Source organism: Dendropsophus ebraccatus, chromosome 3 (assembly GCF_027789765.1).
Source record: "Dendropsophus ebraccatus isolate aDenEbr1 chromosome 3, aDenEbr1.pat, whole genome shotgun sequence".
Classification (NCBI taxonomy): domain Eukaryota; kingdom Metazoa; phylum Chordata; class Amphibia; order Anura; family Hylidae; genus Dendropsophus; species Dendropsophus ebraccatus.
The window spans coordinates 96,737,493-96,755,515 of NC_091456.1; the positions used below are offsets into that span (position 1 = coordinate 96,737,493).

The 18,023-nt window shown below is 42.3% G+C and overlaps 1 protein-coding gene across 2 annotated transcripts in view; it reads left to right on the forward strand.

Moving 5' to 3' along the window:
• SIN3B (SIN3 transcription regulator family member B) overlaps positions 1-17,429 on the forward strand; it is a 65,340-nt gene extending 47,911 nt beyond the window's left edge. For both annotated transcript variants that reach the window (XM_069962279.1, XM_069962280.1), the window contains 6 exons: positions 1,109-1,278; positions 1,542-1,715; positions 2,572-2,664; positions 5,114-5,205; positions 6,061-6,265; positions 16,359-17,429. In XM_069962279.1, coding sequence (XP_069818380.1) covers positions 1,109-1,278; positions 1,542-1,715; positions 2,572-2,664; positions 5,114-5,205; positions 6,061-6,265; positions 16,359-16,589 — 965 coding nt within the window. In that variant the 3' untranslated portion in view covers positions 16,590-17,429. The remainder of the gene's footprint in view (positions 1-1,108; positions 1,279-1,541; positions 1,716-2,571; positions 2,665-5,113; positions 5,206-6,060; positions 6,266-16,358) is intronic.
• The last annotated feature ends 594 nt before the right edge of the window (positions 17,430-18,023 follow it).

Here is an 18,023-nt window from a genome sequence, read left to right on the forward strand (position 1 = left end):
AGTATTAGTAAGTGTAGTCACTGTATGTACTGACAGCAGCTGCCTCTGTATCCCACAGACCAAAAATCAGACTCCTCTCCTCCAGGCTGTGCTGCCCTGCTCTGTGGTGATTCTGTCCATAAGATGCCCAACCGTGTGACCATGCCCCTCCCTTCAGTGTCCACCATAGGCTTATACAGCCTCAGTGTTGGACACTTGGGGGTGGGTTATGGTCACATGCTCCTCCATGTCAGCCATCTTATTGACAGACTCTCCACAGAACAGGGCAGCCCAGCCTAAAGGAAGGGAGTCTGATTTTAACTCTATTAGGTACACACAGAGCTGCTGTTAGTAAGTTCAGTGAGTACACTTACTAATACTGTACACTGAAAAATTTTACAATAATGTTGCCACCCCCTTTAAAACATCACCTATTAACGAGACTATTCACCTGCTATGGGCCTGCTAAAGATAGCAGAGTACAATGCTCTGCTCTAGTCTTTTAAGGGACAAAGGGCACTGATAACTTATCCTCTGGATCACAAAAATATATTTTATTCTTGAGAACCCCTCTTTTGCATTTAGAATTAATTAGCATTTAAAGCCAAATAACTTTGTACAGACTGATTTTAATTATGAACACTCTAGAAGGGTGAATATAAGTCATAACAGAGCTTGTCATCTAGGAGATGGATAGATCTATTGTTTGTTTATTTTTTTAGGAAGTGACCTCTTCACTGTACAGTGCCTGGTTTAATTTTTGTAATATAGGAGCTAAGCTGCTGGGGCATGATGTAGTAAGCATGTTTCGCAAGCAATGGGCTGAAAGTCTAGAGATAATTATGCTTGAGTCCTTTCGTTCTGCATTTCATCGCTGGTGGTTGATGAAGTAGGATGCTGCCTGGAAAACATGGATAGCGGCATAGGCTGTGTCCATGTTTTCCAGTACTCCCTAGGTCCACTTCCATCAACTTCAGCCCCTGGTATTCAAAAGTTGAATGATAGGACTCAAGTTGTGCCCATCTCTAATGAAAATATAGTTTGAAGCAGCACCGACAGATCCAATGTATTTTCCAATGAAAGGGATGCGACAGTTGATTACTCTCACAATTTTTTATTTTTATTTTAGGTGAGGTGGAGTTAGAAGAATATTATCCTGCATTCTTGGATATGGTGAGGAACCTTCTGGTGGGAAATCTAGACCCCACGCATTATGAGGACACGCTACGAGAGATGTTCACTATCCATGCTTACATTGGCTTTACTATGGACAAACTGATCCAGAATATAACACGACAGGTAATATATATATTTTTTTTTAGTGCTTTTTTTTTTATACTGTTAGTGTGTGAAATCTCTCCTGTCTGTTGGTAACCAGTGCCCATCAGTGCTGATCTGACCCACTGACCTATTTGGATCATTGTTTTTGTAACATTTGATAGAACAGCTTCTCATATGTTTTAACTGAGTTGCTCTTTTACAGTTTGGTAAGTTTAGCTGTCTTGACAGACTCTTTTGTATGGTAATTTTATTCAGTAGTTTGATCTCTCTTTCTCCCTCAGCTCCATCATCTGGTGAGCGATGAGATCTGCTTAAAAGTGGTGGAGCTGTACCTGAGTGAGAAAAAGAGGGGCGCAGCTGGAGGTAGTCTGGTCACGCAGTGTGTTCGAGCATCCAAGGAGACCAGTTACCAGTGGAAAGCAGAGCACTGTATGGCAGATGAAAATTGCTTCAAGGTAATTACAAATGTCTTAACTTTGTGCTGTGTTACAGAAGGCTTCATAAAATGTAGCTTGAATATTTAGAAGACTCACACATTCTGTCTTCTGCAAATTAAAATGTATTTAGCTTTAGAAAATTGCTTTATACCAAGGGTATACTTCTTGCAGCTATCAATACTGTTCTGAGGCTCCCATCCAGGCTTGTCTCTGTACCAATAGGTCAGAAAAGCACAGCAGTAAATAGATTTTTCTATGCTTTTCATTCATTCGATTGCCCTGTTATCAGAAGACATCTCCATCCTCTTATCCCTACCCTGATCATAGATATTAGTGTGTATCAAATATAGACAGAACAGTATACTGCCATTATTTTAATAGGTGAGGATTGGGTTTACCACTTTAAAAAGCAATCTGTCATTTTTATACTTGTACGGTGCTTAGAGACCCATGCCATTAACCTATCATCGTCTAACTATACATTTCCAGTTCATGATGGCAAGTTATAATAACTTAGTTGGAATTGGAGCCATGTACATCTATCAAAGTGGACAAGACGGGAAGGTGGCTTGTCACTTTAGTGCTGCACAGCCTCTCCAACTCTTCAGTTGTAAAATGAAAGAAAGTTATAATAAAGTGCCATCACAGACAGTCTGTCAGCTCTGTATGAGGTACAGAGCTGAAAGATTCCCTTTATGTTTTATTGCAGTTGAGTGTAGTAGAATGTGACACTGTGGAACTTGGACCAAAAAATGTAGTGCTTCCATGTCTATGTAGAAGCTAAACTAACTAAGCTAACTAAATAAATAACTGAATTATATAAATTGGAATTAATAAATAGAAGCGTGACTTAACACTTTCTTCCTTTTGTCAGATGATGTTTCTTCAAAGACAGGGCCAAGTGGTCATGACAATCGAGCTGCTTGACACAGAAGATGTGCAGACAGAAGACCCTACAGAAGTACAGGTGAGTAGAGTAGTCCAGATCATGGAGATGGCACACTACATGTTGTATGCTGGAAATGGAGTAGTATACATGAACCTAAAGGCCCTATTGCATGGAACAATCATGGACCGTTTTCGGCCGATTGATTGTCCTGTGTAATGGAACACAACGATCAGCCGACATGAACAACGTCGGCTGATCGTTGTAGTCGTTTGTCTTTCAACATGTTGAAAGACAAACGACTCGTATATAGCAGCAATCTGCTGCCGTCGCTCCGTGAAATAGGAACGGCGAAAAGCAGACCACCGCTATATGCTATGGACTGCCCGGACGATCTAGCGATCACCCGGGCAGCCCCACGCGCCCCCCGACTCTCACCTGCTCGTTGCCGCCATGCGTCATGTCGGCAGCAGTAGTGAGTGGGGAACAAGGAGCAAACGGGCACTGACAACGTTTGTTTGCTCCTCTCACTCTCTCTGTGTAACAGGGGTATAACACTAAAATAGACCTCACTATCTTGAAAGAATGTAGCTTTAGGGGGAGGCACATAGAAACATAGAACATTGTCCTTAGAACTATTATCTAAGGGTAGATATGTTTATCCAGGCATGTTTACATTGACTTATTGTATATTTGCTTGCCCTGTTGGAAGTTCAAACATCTACTACTCTTTCAGTAAAATAATATTTTCCCTAGTTTCTGATCTTTCCCCCAACTAACCTTAGATTGTGGCCCCTTGTTCTTGTGTTAAATTTTTTATTAAAAACACTTCCCTCTTGAACCTTATTTAGTCCTTTAACATATTTAGAGGTTTTGGTCATGTTCCCTCTTTCCCCTCTTATCTCCAGACTGTACAGATTTAGATCCTTTACACAACACAAAGCTAGATTCTTAAATATTAACAATTTTTATTAGAATGATTAAGGGCGCCCCTTGAGAAAGCGACCTAACACGAAACGTGCGTCGGGGTAGCGGACGCCAGATACCACGATGGGTAAGCGCTCCTTATGATTTTTTGGATACTGCATTGTTTAGGTAGAGTTATATGCAGTTTACACAGGAGGCCATGTGGATACACTGCATGGCTATACACAATCATTTGGACGCTTACATAATATATGTTGGTATGATTATATGACTTTTTACATTCATGGTCTCTTGGCTGTCTTCAATTACTGGATCTTTTTTTGCACAAAAATATTTTTTTATGTAATTTTTTTTAGTCATGCTAATTGTTAATATTTAAGAATCTAGCTTTGTGTTGTGTAATTGTTCTATAGTAAAGCTATTGATTATGATATATTTTGGGACATAATTGTGGTTAATTAACTCTGCTAGGCAGAGACCAAGGTAAATATTGAGTGTCCCTTGGAACTATTGTATATAAAAAGATTTAGATCCTTATTTCATTCCTTCAGACTGGCTACTATTTGTGTAGCCAGTCTTTGGAACTGTTCTATTGTATCAATTTCTTTTTGTAGGTGAGGTCTCCAGAACTGGACACAGTATTCCAGACGTGGTCTCACTAGAGCTCCATACAGCGGGATCATAGTCTCAGTCTTCCTACTGGTTATACCTCTAGCTATACAGCCCAGTATATGATTATCTTAACCCACTCCCTGGTTGAACTGTTGAAGGCTGTCAGAAATCACTACCCCTAAAGGGCCTTTTACATGGGCCGATTGTCTTGCAAAAAAAATGTTAAATCGATCTAATTTAAGCCATAATCTTCTGGTGTAAACATGGCAACAATCAAACTACGAATGAAAGTTTAAAAGGAAAAAGTCTTGTCGTTCTCTAAACAAGTAATTTATGTGCGTGTAAAAGCACCCTTGATCCTTCTCTTGCTAACACAGTACTGCCGATATGATACTCTGATAGTAGATTCCTCCTCTGCAAGTGCATTATTTTACATTTGGAAACATTAAACTGTGTGACTGCTTGTTACTGTAAATGTAAAATTTTAGAAAACTATTAAGAGCCTTCAGCTCTTTCTGCAAGTGGCTTATTGGGGTATATATTTTCGTGTGGCAGATTTGTTGCATTCATTCTGCTGAAAGGGGCTGAGAGACAGCTATGAGTATGCAGAAAAAAACAAACAAACACATGAAGTAACATTTCAGTAACATATGTTTCTGCAAGAAATATGCAATGTGTAAAAATAGATGTAAAGTAAATGTTTAGCATTCCTCGTTATATAGCTGTTACCTGAATCATGTAGTAGTGGGAGTAGCCGGGGAGATATCCCCTCAGTGGAGAGGACAGTGAGCCTGATGATGGTCAGGTGATTTCATTGCAACAACCATTCTCTCAGTTCAGACAATGCAGGCATTATCAATCATCTTTTTTACCTGCTTCTGCTAAATGAATTTGTGGAGCTGGTCTATAGAAGTAAACCTTGACTTTGATTCAAATGGTGTAACTTTTATGTGTTTGTTTTGTCACAATTTTTTCTTTGTCTCCTTTTCAGCACTTATCCAACTATGTTGAACAATTCATCAATGTAGATGAACAAAACAGCCAGAGTGAAGGATTTCTCCTGAAGCCAGTGCTTTTACAACGGTAAGTGTTCATGAACATGCGTTCATTTGATAGATGGCTGTAGGAAATTCCCAAAACGGTCTAGAAAAGTACAGCTTTAAAGGAGAAATCCAGCTAATTTTTTTTTGTTAAAGTATTGTATTGCCCCTCAAAAGTTATACAAATCACCAATATACACCTATTATGGGAAATGCTTATAAAGTGCTTTTCCCCCTGCACTTACTACTGCATCAAGGCTTCACTTCCTGGATAACATGGTGATGTCACGACCCAACTCCCAGAGCTGTGCGGGCTGTGGCTGCTGGAGAGGATGATGGCAGAGGGATGCTCAGTGTCCCTCCAGTGCCCTGTGTCCCTCAGTGTCCCCCTGCCATCATCCTCTCCAGCAGCCACAGCCCGCACAGCTCTGAGAGTCGGGTCGTGACATCACCATGTTATCCAGGAAGTGAAGCCTTGATGCAGTAGTAAGTGCAGGGAAAAAGCACTTTATAAGCATTTACCATAATAAGTGTATATTGTTCATTTGTATAACTTATGGGGGGCACTACAATACTTTAATCAACATTTTCACCAGACTTCTTTAATTTTCCAAAACTATAAGAGCGTGAAGCTGTGCATTGTTTGGTTGCTGTTTGAAACAAAGATCTGTTTTATTGAATCTCCCATCTTACCACATATTTATGAAAACTGATTTGCTGACCAATCAGAGCCCAGTTTACATTTTACTAGAGCAATATGAGAACTGAAAGCTTTGCCAAGATTGGTTGCTATAAGCAAATTAGACAGTTTTTGTCTCAGATTAATGTGGGTCAATGTTTTTTGAGAACGTCTACCACAATGCACAAAGTAAGCATTGAATACTACTATTATTCACAGAAATATCAGACATTTCCAAAGATGGCAATGCAGAACAATGCGAATGATGAAGGATGAAGTGAAAAGTTCATGGAAAAGACTGATGGGAGTAGAAAGTGCCAGCAATATGGACTGCCGCTTTAGGCTCAATAGTCACAAGATGATGTTTATAGTTAACTCTGAAGATTATATGTATCGTTGGGGAACACTGACTAGAGCCAAAGAGGTAAGCAAGCTGGCCTTTGAGAATGTGACAATGACCTATTGTTTAACTCCTTAAGGACCCATGACATACTGGTAGGCCACTGGGTCCGGCAGCACTATGATAGGTCGCCGTGATTGCGCCTCGGCCCGCCATTAACCCCTGCAGTGCTGCAACACTTAATACAGTGACAGGAGCTTTGTGCCTGTCACTGTCCGATTGTTCTATCTGATTTCCAGAGGTCCCTTGCCTTCCTCCCGGCAGTCAGATCGGCAATCCTTATAGATCCTGTATAGAGTCTGTCACAGGCAGGTTCTATGCAGTGATCGCAGATTACACTGATCAATGCCATGCTATGGCTTAGCAATGATTAGTGTATATAATGTAATGTAAAAATGTTAACGTCCCTTAAGGGGACATAAAATTTTTTCCCAACTTTCCAATTTTATTATAAATCACATAAAAATAAAAAAAAAAATATTATATACTCTAGCGTGCGTAATTGTCTGATCTATTAAAATAAAACCATATTGTTTCCAGACGGTGAATGGCATAAACAAAAAGCGGTAAAAAAAATGCCAGGATTGATTATTTTATTTTACATTTTATTTAACCCCTTAGCGACCCATGACGTACCTGGTACATCATGGTGCCGCGGGGGGTGTTCAGAGCGGGGTCCCGCCGGGACCCCGCTCTGAACGGCGCTGATCCCGGCTGACACGTGCAGCCGGGCAGTGCCTCTATTAGCCGGCGTGGGTCCCGTTGCCGCGCCGGCTAATTAAGCACTTCAATGCAGCTGTCAACCTGACAGCTGCATTGAAGTGCTTCATGCACAACATCCCTGGTGTCTAGTGGGTCGGATCTCCCCCCCCACGATGCGATCGCGTGGGGGAGATCCGTTCTTCTGGCCGGGCCGGCACTCAGCGTCGCAATGACGCTGATCCCGGCTCGGTAATAGATTGCTATAGCCTGCAGCAGGCCATAGCAATCTATGACCGATCTAATCGATCTTTGCTGTGTATATACACAGCATTGATCCCTATGAGAGATCAGTGCTGTTTATATACAAGTCCCCCAGGGGGACTTCTAGTTGATGTAAAAAAAAAAAGTAAAAAAGTGTTTTTATTAATAAAAAAAATCCCCTAATAAAAGTCCAAATCACCCCCCTTTTCCCATTTTATATATATAAATTAATAAATAAACAAATAAATAAACATATTTGGTATCGCCGCACACGTAATCGTTTGAACTATTAATCACATTCCTTATCTCGCACGGTAAATGGTGTAAGCGCAAAAAAATTCCAAAGTGCAAAATTGCGCATTTTTGGTCGCATCAAATCCAGAAAAAATTTAATAAGTGATCAAAAAGTCGTAAATGCGCAATCAAGGTACCGTTAGAAAGAACACATCATGGTGCAAAAAATGACACCTCACACAGCCCCATAGACCAAAGGATAAAAGCGCTATAAGCATGGGAATGGAGCCATTTTAAGGAACATACACTCACCGGCCACTTTATTAGGTACACCATGCTAGTAACTGGTTGGACCCCCTTTTGCCTTCAGAACTGCCTCAATTCTTCGTGGCATAGATACAACAAGGTGCTGGAAGCATTCCTCAGAGATTTTGGTCCATATTGACATGATGGCATCACACAGTTGCCACAGATTTGTCGGCTGCACATCCATGATGCGAATCTCCCGTTCCACCACATCCCAAAGATGCTCTATTGGATTGAGATCTGGGGACTGTGGAGGCCATTTGAGTACAGTGAACTCATTGTCATGTTCAAGAAACCAGTCTGAGATGATTCTAGCTTTATGACATGGCGCATTATCCTGCTGAAAGTAGCAATCAGATGTTGGGTACATTGTGGTCATAAAGGGATGGACATGGTCAGGAACAATACTCAGGTAGGCTGTGGCATTGCAACGATGCTCAATTGGTACCAAGGGGCCCAAAGAGTGCCAAGAAAATATTCCTCACACCATGACACCACCACCACCAGCCTGAACCGTTGATACAAGGCAGGATGGATCCATGCTTTCATGTTGTTGACCCAAAATTCTGACCCTACCATCCGAATGTCGCAGCAGAAATCGAGACTCATCAGACCAGGCAACGTTTTTCCAATCTTCTACTGTCCAATTTCGATGAGCTTGTGCAAATTGTAGCCTCAGTTTCCTGTTCTTAGCTGAAAGTAGTGGCACCCGGTGTGGTCTTCTGCTGCTGTAGCCCATCTGCCTCAAAGTTCGACGTACTGTGCGTTCAGAGATGCTCTTCTGCCTACCTTGGTTGTAACGGTTGGCTATTTGAGTCACTGTTGCCTTTCTATCAGCTCGAACCAGTCTGCCCATTCTCCTCTGACCTCTGGCATCAACAAGGCTTTTCCGCCCACAGAACTGCCGCTCACTGGATGTTTTTTCTTTTTCGGACCATTCTCTGTAAACCCTAGAGATGGTTGTGCGTGAAAATCCCAGAAGATCAGCAGTTTCTGGAATACTCAGACCAGCCCTTCTGGCACCAACAACCATGCCACGTTCAAAGGCACTCAAATCACCTTTCTTCCCCATACTGATGCTCTGTTTGAACTGCAGGAGATTGTCTTGACCATGTCTACATGCCTAAAACATGGCGGCAACTGCATGCAGATTGGCTGATTAGAAATTAAGTGGTAACGTGCAGTTGGACAGGTGTACCTAATAAAGTGGCCGGTGAGTGTATATTTGTTAACAATGGTTTGAATTTTTTACAGGCCATCAGATAATATAAAAGTTATACATGTTATATATCGTTGTAATCGTAACAACTTGAGGAACATGAATAACAAGTCAGTTTTACCCCAGGGCGAACGGCGTAAATGCAAAACTCCCTGAAATCAAAACAAATTCGTTTTTTTTTTTCAATTTGAAGGCGCAAATGATTTTTTTCCCGGTTTCGCAGCATATTTTATGGAAATATAATGCCTGTCATTGCAAAGTACAATTGGTTTCACAAAAAATAAGCACTCATATAAGTCTCTAGGTGAAAAAATGCAAGCGCTATGGACTTTTAAACATAAAATGGAAAAAGCAAAAGCGCAAAAACGAAAATTGGCTTTGACCTTAAGGGGTTAAAAATTAATAATTGATCGATAGGTCTCATCTACACAAATATGGTACTAATAAAAAGTAGAGATCATGGTGCAAAATGACACCCCACACAGCCCTGTACATGAGTAAAACATTAGAAAAGCTATATAAACTTCTTAGCGCTGTATTCAGACTCATTTATAGAATAAAGATATCATGTCAGTGTACAGTGGTTAGTGTACTTCCTTCAATTACTGACAGCAGCTCCCTGTGTGCCCTTATCCTGTTCTGTATGCTTAACAACAATCCTGTCCATAAGATGGCTGGGCGTTTGACCATGACCCACCCCCAGTTTCCACCACTAAGCCTTTATATGCCTATAGAGTGAACAGAAAGAGGGGCATAGTTACATGTCGGCCATCTTATAGTCAAACTCACTGAAGAGCAGGGCACCACAGTCTGATTCCAGCTTTGTGAGGTACACAGGGAGCTGCTGTCAGTAAGTTCAGTGAGTACACTTACTAAAACTGTACACTGAACAATTTTATTAAAAAGTGGCCAAGCCCTTTAAATAAAGTCCTTTTGTTACATATAGGCAAAAAACAAATTGCTTACTGTACATGCTGTGTATATCTATAGAGCAGGTTTTTATCGTGTGTATGCCGGGGGAAGTATGTACAGTAAGCGCTTGCTGTTGCACTTTTTGTTTTTGTTTTTTGTCTATAATTCATCCACATGCAGTGCGAACAGAGGCATAGGAGTGCTTGCTTTTTTTATGTTACATATAAGTCTTAGCTGTGTAAAATTTTCCATGTCTTTTTTTTATATTTAAAAGCAGAAGAGACAGTTCCTGTTCTGTAGCGATCACTTTTCAGCATTCAACACGTTATCACACACGAGCTTGAAATGCTTAAATGCTATGTTTTAAATACCAGACTAGTCACCGGTTTCCCTAGCAAAGTTAGCTGTTTGCTTGGAGCAGATTCCTGTGATTAGCTGATCTATCTTAGTGGCTCCATTTTAGTAGGGACTGTCTCTGGGGGGCCTTTTATCAGCAATTTATGCATAGATCCTGCCTGAGAGCAGACTCTAGGCACAGATCGCCGAACCAACAGGATGGAGGTAAGAGGCTTGGCTGCCGGGGTCCCGGTCACTCAGTGGCAGAAGCTTGTTCTGTCACTGAGTACCTTAAATGCCGCAATGGCCATAGATTGCGGCCTTTACGGGGTTAATGAGACGCAGCTGCAGGATCGCAGCTGCTTCTCATTACCTCTGGCCCCAGACACTGATGTGTGCGGGATCGCTCTCACTGCAGCGGTCCTGCACACATCAGTAAGCCCCTAAAGTCAGGAACGTATATATAAATTCCTACTGCACAAGGTATATATATGTATTACTGACAGGAAGGGGTTAAAATGTTAGAGAATTAAAAGGTGTGGTGCTGTGTTCTTCTAATCCTGTATAACTCCTTTAACATTGCTATAATGATTTGAACGATAACATTTATTACATTATTTAAAATGTAATGTGTCACTAAAAATTTTTTCTTTACTGATTAGTCTGATATATATCCTACAAATTGATCAACACAACAATCTAGTAGAGAAAAAAATTATCTTTATTGCACAATTGTAATAAAATTGAGATAAAATCACATACATCACTGGTTACTATAGAGACAAAGAAACAACAACCAGGGGATTACACAGGGTACTGGTTAAAAAGCCAGGCCACAATAGTTACACACCAGTATGCGGTGTGATAACATAGAAGAGTATTAGATTACATAGTACTCTGGCTCCATCTACTGGCTACACACAATAATGCACATAAAGTAATGGAGGTGTTTCATGCATATCTGTAGCTACCTATAGCCTTTACACAGACATCACAGAAAGGGAAAAGGAGCACTAAAAAGCCAGGGGAAAAAAACCCAAAAGGTATCACATCCCCTTTTGATTTAGATTTTAAAAGTTAGAACAGTGACACTTTAACCCCTTAATAATCCATGACGTACTATTACCTCATTGGAGACTGTCACTTAAGGACCCATGTATGCCAATAGGTCCTGAGGCTCTATGAAGCGAGCTCAGGAGCTTAGCTCACTTCATAGGGAGTGAGGATTGCCCACCATTAAAGGACAAGTGCCATGAAAAACTTTTTCCCAGTAACTGAAGCACATTAAAAAGTTATATAACTCTGTAATATGCTTCAATCACCTATCTGCCTCCCTTCCCTGTCTTTTCCCCCTCCACCCCCCAGCAGGAAGTGTCCTGACTCACACAGACCTCATTACTGTCGTCACCGTCACCAGGCAGCTCCTTCTTGTGAGGATGAGTCATCAGCAGGAGGGCTGCTCTAGGTCCTGTTACACCAGCCTCCCCCTCCCCTCCTTGTCAGGTGACTCTGCTTGCTCAGCTTATCTTCTCTAGTGACATGACTCCTTCACTGAGTCCACGGCAGCAGGAGAGAGGGTATGAGGGGAGGGGGAGCTGCCTATGTGCCCGAGTCAGTCTGAAGGAAGATAAGCAAGTGAGATGTGACAAGTGATGGCTTGCAGTTGTTCAGCCAATGGGAGCTGAGCAAGCCTGTCACCTGACAAGGCAGGGGAGGGGGGAGGCTAGTGTAACAGGAGAAGGAGCTGAGAGAAGAGCTTGGTGACGGTGACGACAGTAATCAGGTCTGTGTGAGTCAGGACACTTCCTGCTGGGGGGTGAAGGGGGGAAAAGACAGGGAAGGGAGGCAGATAGGTGATTGAAGCATATTATAGAGTTATATAACTTTGTAATGTACTTCAATTACTGGGAAAAAGTTTTTCATGGCACTTGTCCTTTAACCCTTGCAATGGCACAGTCTCGGCATTTAAATGTCACTTTTCGATCAGGACCCCTGCAATTTGACTGGCGCTTCCAATTGTTTTAGCTGACTGCCAGAGGTCTCTTACCTGTCTCTGTGCAGTCAGCTCAGCGATCATTGCATAGAGTCTGCCACAGGCATGTTCTATGCAATGCTTATAGATAACACTAATTAATACTATGCTATGGAATAGCATTGATCAGTGTATGTAATGTAATAAATGAAAGTAATAGTCCCCTATGGGGACTTAAAATGTTTTTTAAGTTTTCAAAACTTGCCACAACTTTCCCATTTTATACCTAAAAATAAATAAATACATATTATATATCGTATTGTGCGTAATTGTCCAATCTATTAAAATGTAACAACTGTATTCCTGTATGGTGAATGGCGTGAATGAAAAAAGGGCCATAATTGTTTAGTTTAGGAAAGAAATAATAAAAAGCAATTTAAATGTCCTATCTACATGAACATGGTACCAATGAAAACTAGAGAGCATGGCGCAAAAATAAAGACCACTGTTTAGACGGTCGGGTGACTGAGATTTCAGCCCCCGAAGCCTGGCGCGAGCGCTCCTGAGATGAGTCCAACGCTCATAAAGAATGACGGAGCTTCGGGCGCTGAAATCTCCGTCACCCGACCGTGTCAAGAAGCGGGACCCGGCGCTATCAGGTACGTATAAGATCCTCTAGCGGGGGTCGGGAGCCTGTCACCCCGGCACAGGGGGTGACAGGTCCTCTATAATAACCAGTGTAAAAAGGTGATGAAGAGTTTGAAGGGGTCTTCCTTCTTATGTCCTTTGCATCCTGCCATCTTTATTGTTTTTGTGCAGAGACATTGCATACTTTTTATTTCCCTGGAAATGCCCTTTTACATGTCAATTATACCACTAAGTGGACAACAAAAGAACTAAAGTAAAGCCAAATTGTTTTTTTTGTTTTTGTTTTTTTTTGTGAGGATTTTAAAGAGGAAGTTTCAGCAGATTAGACGACTCTAACCTGCTGATAGCTCACTATTGGGCAGGAGGCACTGAGGATGAAGGTATGTCCCCCATTGTGCCAATCCACCCCCAGCCAATCGCCCGTTGTAATGATTATTAAGGGAATGTGCTGGATTGGTGCTATGGGGGTGTTGCAGTGCTCCTAATGTTCTTACTGAACCGAAGAATAAATGACTAAGTGCATGGGAATGTCGCCAAGGATGAAGGCAAGAGACCTATTTTCCTCCTTGATGCCTCCTGCGCAGTAGGTGGCTACCAGCAGGTTCGATTCGTCCAACCTGCTGATAGTTCCCCTTGAAGAAAATTACAACGTGTAAATTAAGCTCCTAGAGCAACGGCAGAAAAATATAGGAAAGTTTAAGACTCTTGGAAGGCAGGTATGAGGGAAAATATTTCTATGTCCTCAAGGCTCAAAATAACTGCATTCTTAGGCTATGTTCACACTACGTAAGTTCCATAGTAATCACGGCCGTTGTGATTTCTACGGCACTATGTAGTGGTGCCTTCTGAGGAATCCCGGCCAGAGTGTATACATAGAGTGTATACACATAGGATCCCTAACGGCGCCACGAGAAACTGACATGTCAGTTTTCTGCAGCCGCAATTCGTTGCATACTGGCCGCAGAAAACCCTGTCAGTGGACACAGTGTACCAAGCAGCTCCGGCCGCGCGCTCCATTGTGTGCAGTGTGGAGTTCTGATGTGGACGTGTATGGATGCGCCCGCATCAGAACTCAGCGGCGCTAAAGATCATCCGGCCGGTACTGCAGTACGGGCCGGGATGATCTTTTCTGAGACCAGCCAGGTCACGGAACGGCTGGTCTCTTACAAAATGTGAACATATCCTTAGGCTGGAAACACACAGCAGTATTTTGGAAAATTGCCAAAACCAAAAGTGGATTCAAATGAAATGGAAAATATAAAGAGAGGACTTGTACTGCTCTCTTCTGTTGGATCCATTTCTGGTTTTGACACAAAAACTGCTGTGTGTGTTTACAGCTTAAAAAGGGGTACTCTGGCGAAAATCTTTTTCTTTCAAATCAACTGGTTTCAGAAAGTTATATAGATTTGTTATTTACTTCTATTTTAAAATCTCAAGTTTTCCAGCACTTACTGTATGTCCTGCAGAAAGTGGTGTTTTCTTTTCACTCTGACACAGAGCTCTCTGCTGCCACCTCTGTCCATGTCAGGAACTGTCCAGAGTAGTAGCAGGTCCCCATAGAAAACCTCTCCTGCTTTGGACAGTTGCCGACACAAACAGAGGAGGCAACAGAGAGCACTGTGTAAGACTGAAAAGAATACACCACTTCCTGCAGGACATACAGCATCTGATAAGTACTGGAAGACATGAGATTTTTAAATAGACGTAAATTACAAACCTATATAACTTTCTGAAGCCAGATGATTTGAATGAAAAATATTTTCGCCAGAGTACCCCTTTTAGAGTGCAGAATTAAAGCATAACTATAATTTCAGTAAAAATGAAATTCCTCAAATAAAAAACCCTTGTGTTACCCTTTAAAAAGAGCCCTAAACTGCACTGATAGCATGTACGCTCGCTGAGATATCCCCAGTTGTTTGGCTCAGAAGAATAAATGAATTTTTCTTCTGGCTGAGAGAAAGTGGGCGTGGCCTATGCCTCATCTCCCTAGCTGTGTCCCTCTATCCACTGAGCAGCACCTTAGCAGATGTATCACACATAGCAGGATCAGATAGAGCCCAAGCATACAGTATCACAATGTAAGATTAGATACAGAGCACCAGCCGCTGGTATCACACACAGTGGGATTAGATGGTCATCTGCTCTCATTACACTGTAGGATAATGTCAGCCATGGAGATGGGGGCACCTGCTGCAGACATCTGATAGTGAGTGTTATATGTACTATGGAAGGACTACAGCTGTGTTGTGCTGGGACTTGTAGTCCTCCCCTCAGTGACTCACCCACTCTCCCTCATGCAGCACATTGGAGTCATGGCTGGGATGTCCCTCCTTGTTGAAGCACTGAGTACTTGTCTCTCCATCCATCTCTTCCCCTGCGCTGCTCCTCACACACAACACCCTCAGCTCTGCTTAGTCACCTCTGTGAGGGGAGGGGGGAGAACGTGCTGCTAGGAGGGGGGAGGAGGGTTTGTTTATGTTTCTCTCTGTCAGGGCTGTTATCTGATCTTCCTGTCAGAGTCCGTACACTAAGGGTGGTATTACACGGAACGATAATCGGCCGAATTGGCCCGATTCGGCCGATTATCGCTCCGTGTAATAAATGCAACGATCAGCCGATGACAACGATCATCGGCTGATCGTTGATATAGGTTAGAACCTATTTTCGTCGGGCGCCGACCGCGCACCGCTGCATGTAATAGCGGTGCGTGGCTGGCGACTAACGATATACATTACCCATCCACGTTCCAGGGCTGCTCCTGCCGTCCGCTTCTCCCTGCGTCCTGCGCGCGCTCTAGCGTCACAGAGGCCTGTCAGCTGATAGGCCGCTCAGCCAATCACAGGCCGCGGCGGTCCCGGCCTGTGATTGGCGGAGCGGCCTACCAGCTGACAGGCTGCTGTGACGCTAGAGAGCGCGCGGGACCCCCGGGAGAAGCTGACGCAGGAGCAGCCCTGGAACGTGGATGGGTAATGTATGCCAGTTTAGCAAGGGCTGCAAGGACATCGGTAACGATGTCCTTGCAGCTCTTGTCAAACGATTATCGGGCCGTGTAATAGGTCCAGTAAACGAGCAACGATCTAGCAAATCGCTGCTCGTTTACAGGTATTATCGGGCCCTGCTCGGCCCGTGTAATACCACCCTAAGTACGGATCTGCAGGGAGGGGGCGTGTCCAGCAGGAATGCAGAAATAAGTCAGAGCCAGACAGAGCTGTAGGGGCATAATCAGCCTTATGTATTTAAAAAACTGTTCATTTTAGGTTATTAATGTATATTGCAAAAATTGTTATCATGCCCTAAGCTAACTAAAACTGAAAGGTCAAAATATTTTATAGTTACGCTTTAACTTTTCAGAGGGAAAGGTCCAGTATAAAACTACAACACTTTATTAGTGTTTATTGGTTCTTAGTCACATGTGTTAGATGTACACTCATAGCTACCAAAAGTGTGTTGAGAGAAATAGGTTTTCTGTAACCTCTAGCAATGTTGGGAGTATGAATTACTAACTGAGAATTTTGGTTTCTTTATAGTTCCAGCCGATGGTCTTCCAGAGGCACCATGAGAAGTTTGCTGCGTGGCACAACAGCTGGTTACAGGAGAATGTGAGCCCCAGAGCAGCTGAACTGGTGCAAGACTGGTTGACTGGAGAGGAAGATGAAGAGATGGTCCCTTGTAAGACTGTCTGTGAAGTGTCTGAGGTTCATGGCATGACAGTCACCAGATACAGAGTACAGTACACACGCAGAGCATCCTCTCCCTGACATAGGAACATATGCCCCCTGTCTGCACTTGCTGCTGAAAGACTTTTACAGGGCTCGTTTCTTGCTGTTGTTCTGAAGGGTTGTCTGACTCTAGAAGACATTTGAAACCAGTGCCATTATTCTTCAGTTTGTGCTTTGGACACCTTATTTGACCCTCACATACTGCCCCACTAATAACAAATGTGGGATTAAGAGGACCTGAGAACCTGTAACCTTACTGTCAAGACTGGCTACAGTTACTGATTATTTAACTTATGAGCCATCGTGGTATGAAGTTCTGGGACTAACCATTTCTCTATCAACTATCAATCCAAAGTAAATAATGGTGCTGAGATGTGACATTTTGTTAATATGGCAGAAATGAAAGTGCTGAATTTGTAAGTGGTTGGTCCAGTTGATTTCTAATTCTTTTCTTTACATTGGATTTCAGCTCCACATGGTGGTAGCACATAAAAGCATTTTAATACTGCTCTCGTAAATGTCTTTAATAATGAAATAATAAATAATGCACCTGAAATGAAAAGCATTAATTACTTCTTGATGATAAAGCACTTGGAATGATCTAGAATATGAACTTGTATTGTCCTATTACCCGCAAACCTTTGCCATTGTCTGGCACTACCCAAACACAGTATTTCAGTCTCAGTACTTATGAAAATAAGGGTGTTTGGCAGGGATTGATTATAATAGTATTCATTAATACTACAAATCTATAAAAAAATTGTCTATACTGATCCTATATAATGGTTAAAATAAATCAAGTGCTGTAAAATTAACATTGTACATGTGTGGTTAATACAGTATACACTTGTATTAAAGGAAAACTGTCAGAAAAAGAAATCGTCTGTATTGATTTCTTGATGTGCAATTTGTAAACCTTTGTACACCTTATGTTTGTCATAGTATGGTTTCAGTCTTGTGTACACATGAGGTTTGGCCATACTAAATATATTGCTTCTGCTTGTTGCTATGCACAGTGCTATTGTTAGAGGGTTGCCTGTGTGCAAGATTGTAAGAAGAGATTTGCTTTCTGTTTGATCAATGCTCTGCTCGTCAAGTCGCCTGCCTTTTAATGCAGCTCTGCTCCCTGACGCTCCACCCTAGGTGTCGGCGAAAAGTTGGATCCGATCCCGGTAAACTGGATTGAATCCAGCTTTTCCTGGCATCCTGGGAGGAGTGGCAGGGAGCAGAGCAATACTGAAAAGCAGGCGGCTTTATGAGCGGAGCATTGATCAAATGAAGCACTTTGCTTCGTTTAGATGAGCGATTCCCTAATTGTAAGGTTTAACCTTCCAGTATACACTTGAAAATGAATCATATGCAGTCACAGTCATATAGACTATGTTCAACTCAAACATGACACTGATACACCACAGTTTTTGTTGGCATGCTGGTATGCTAACATAAACCGAGTGTAGGCTGCTTTCATATGTC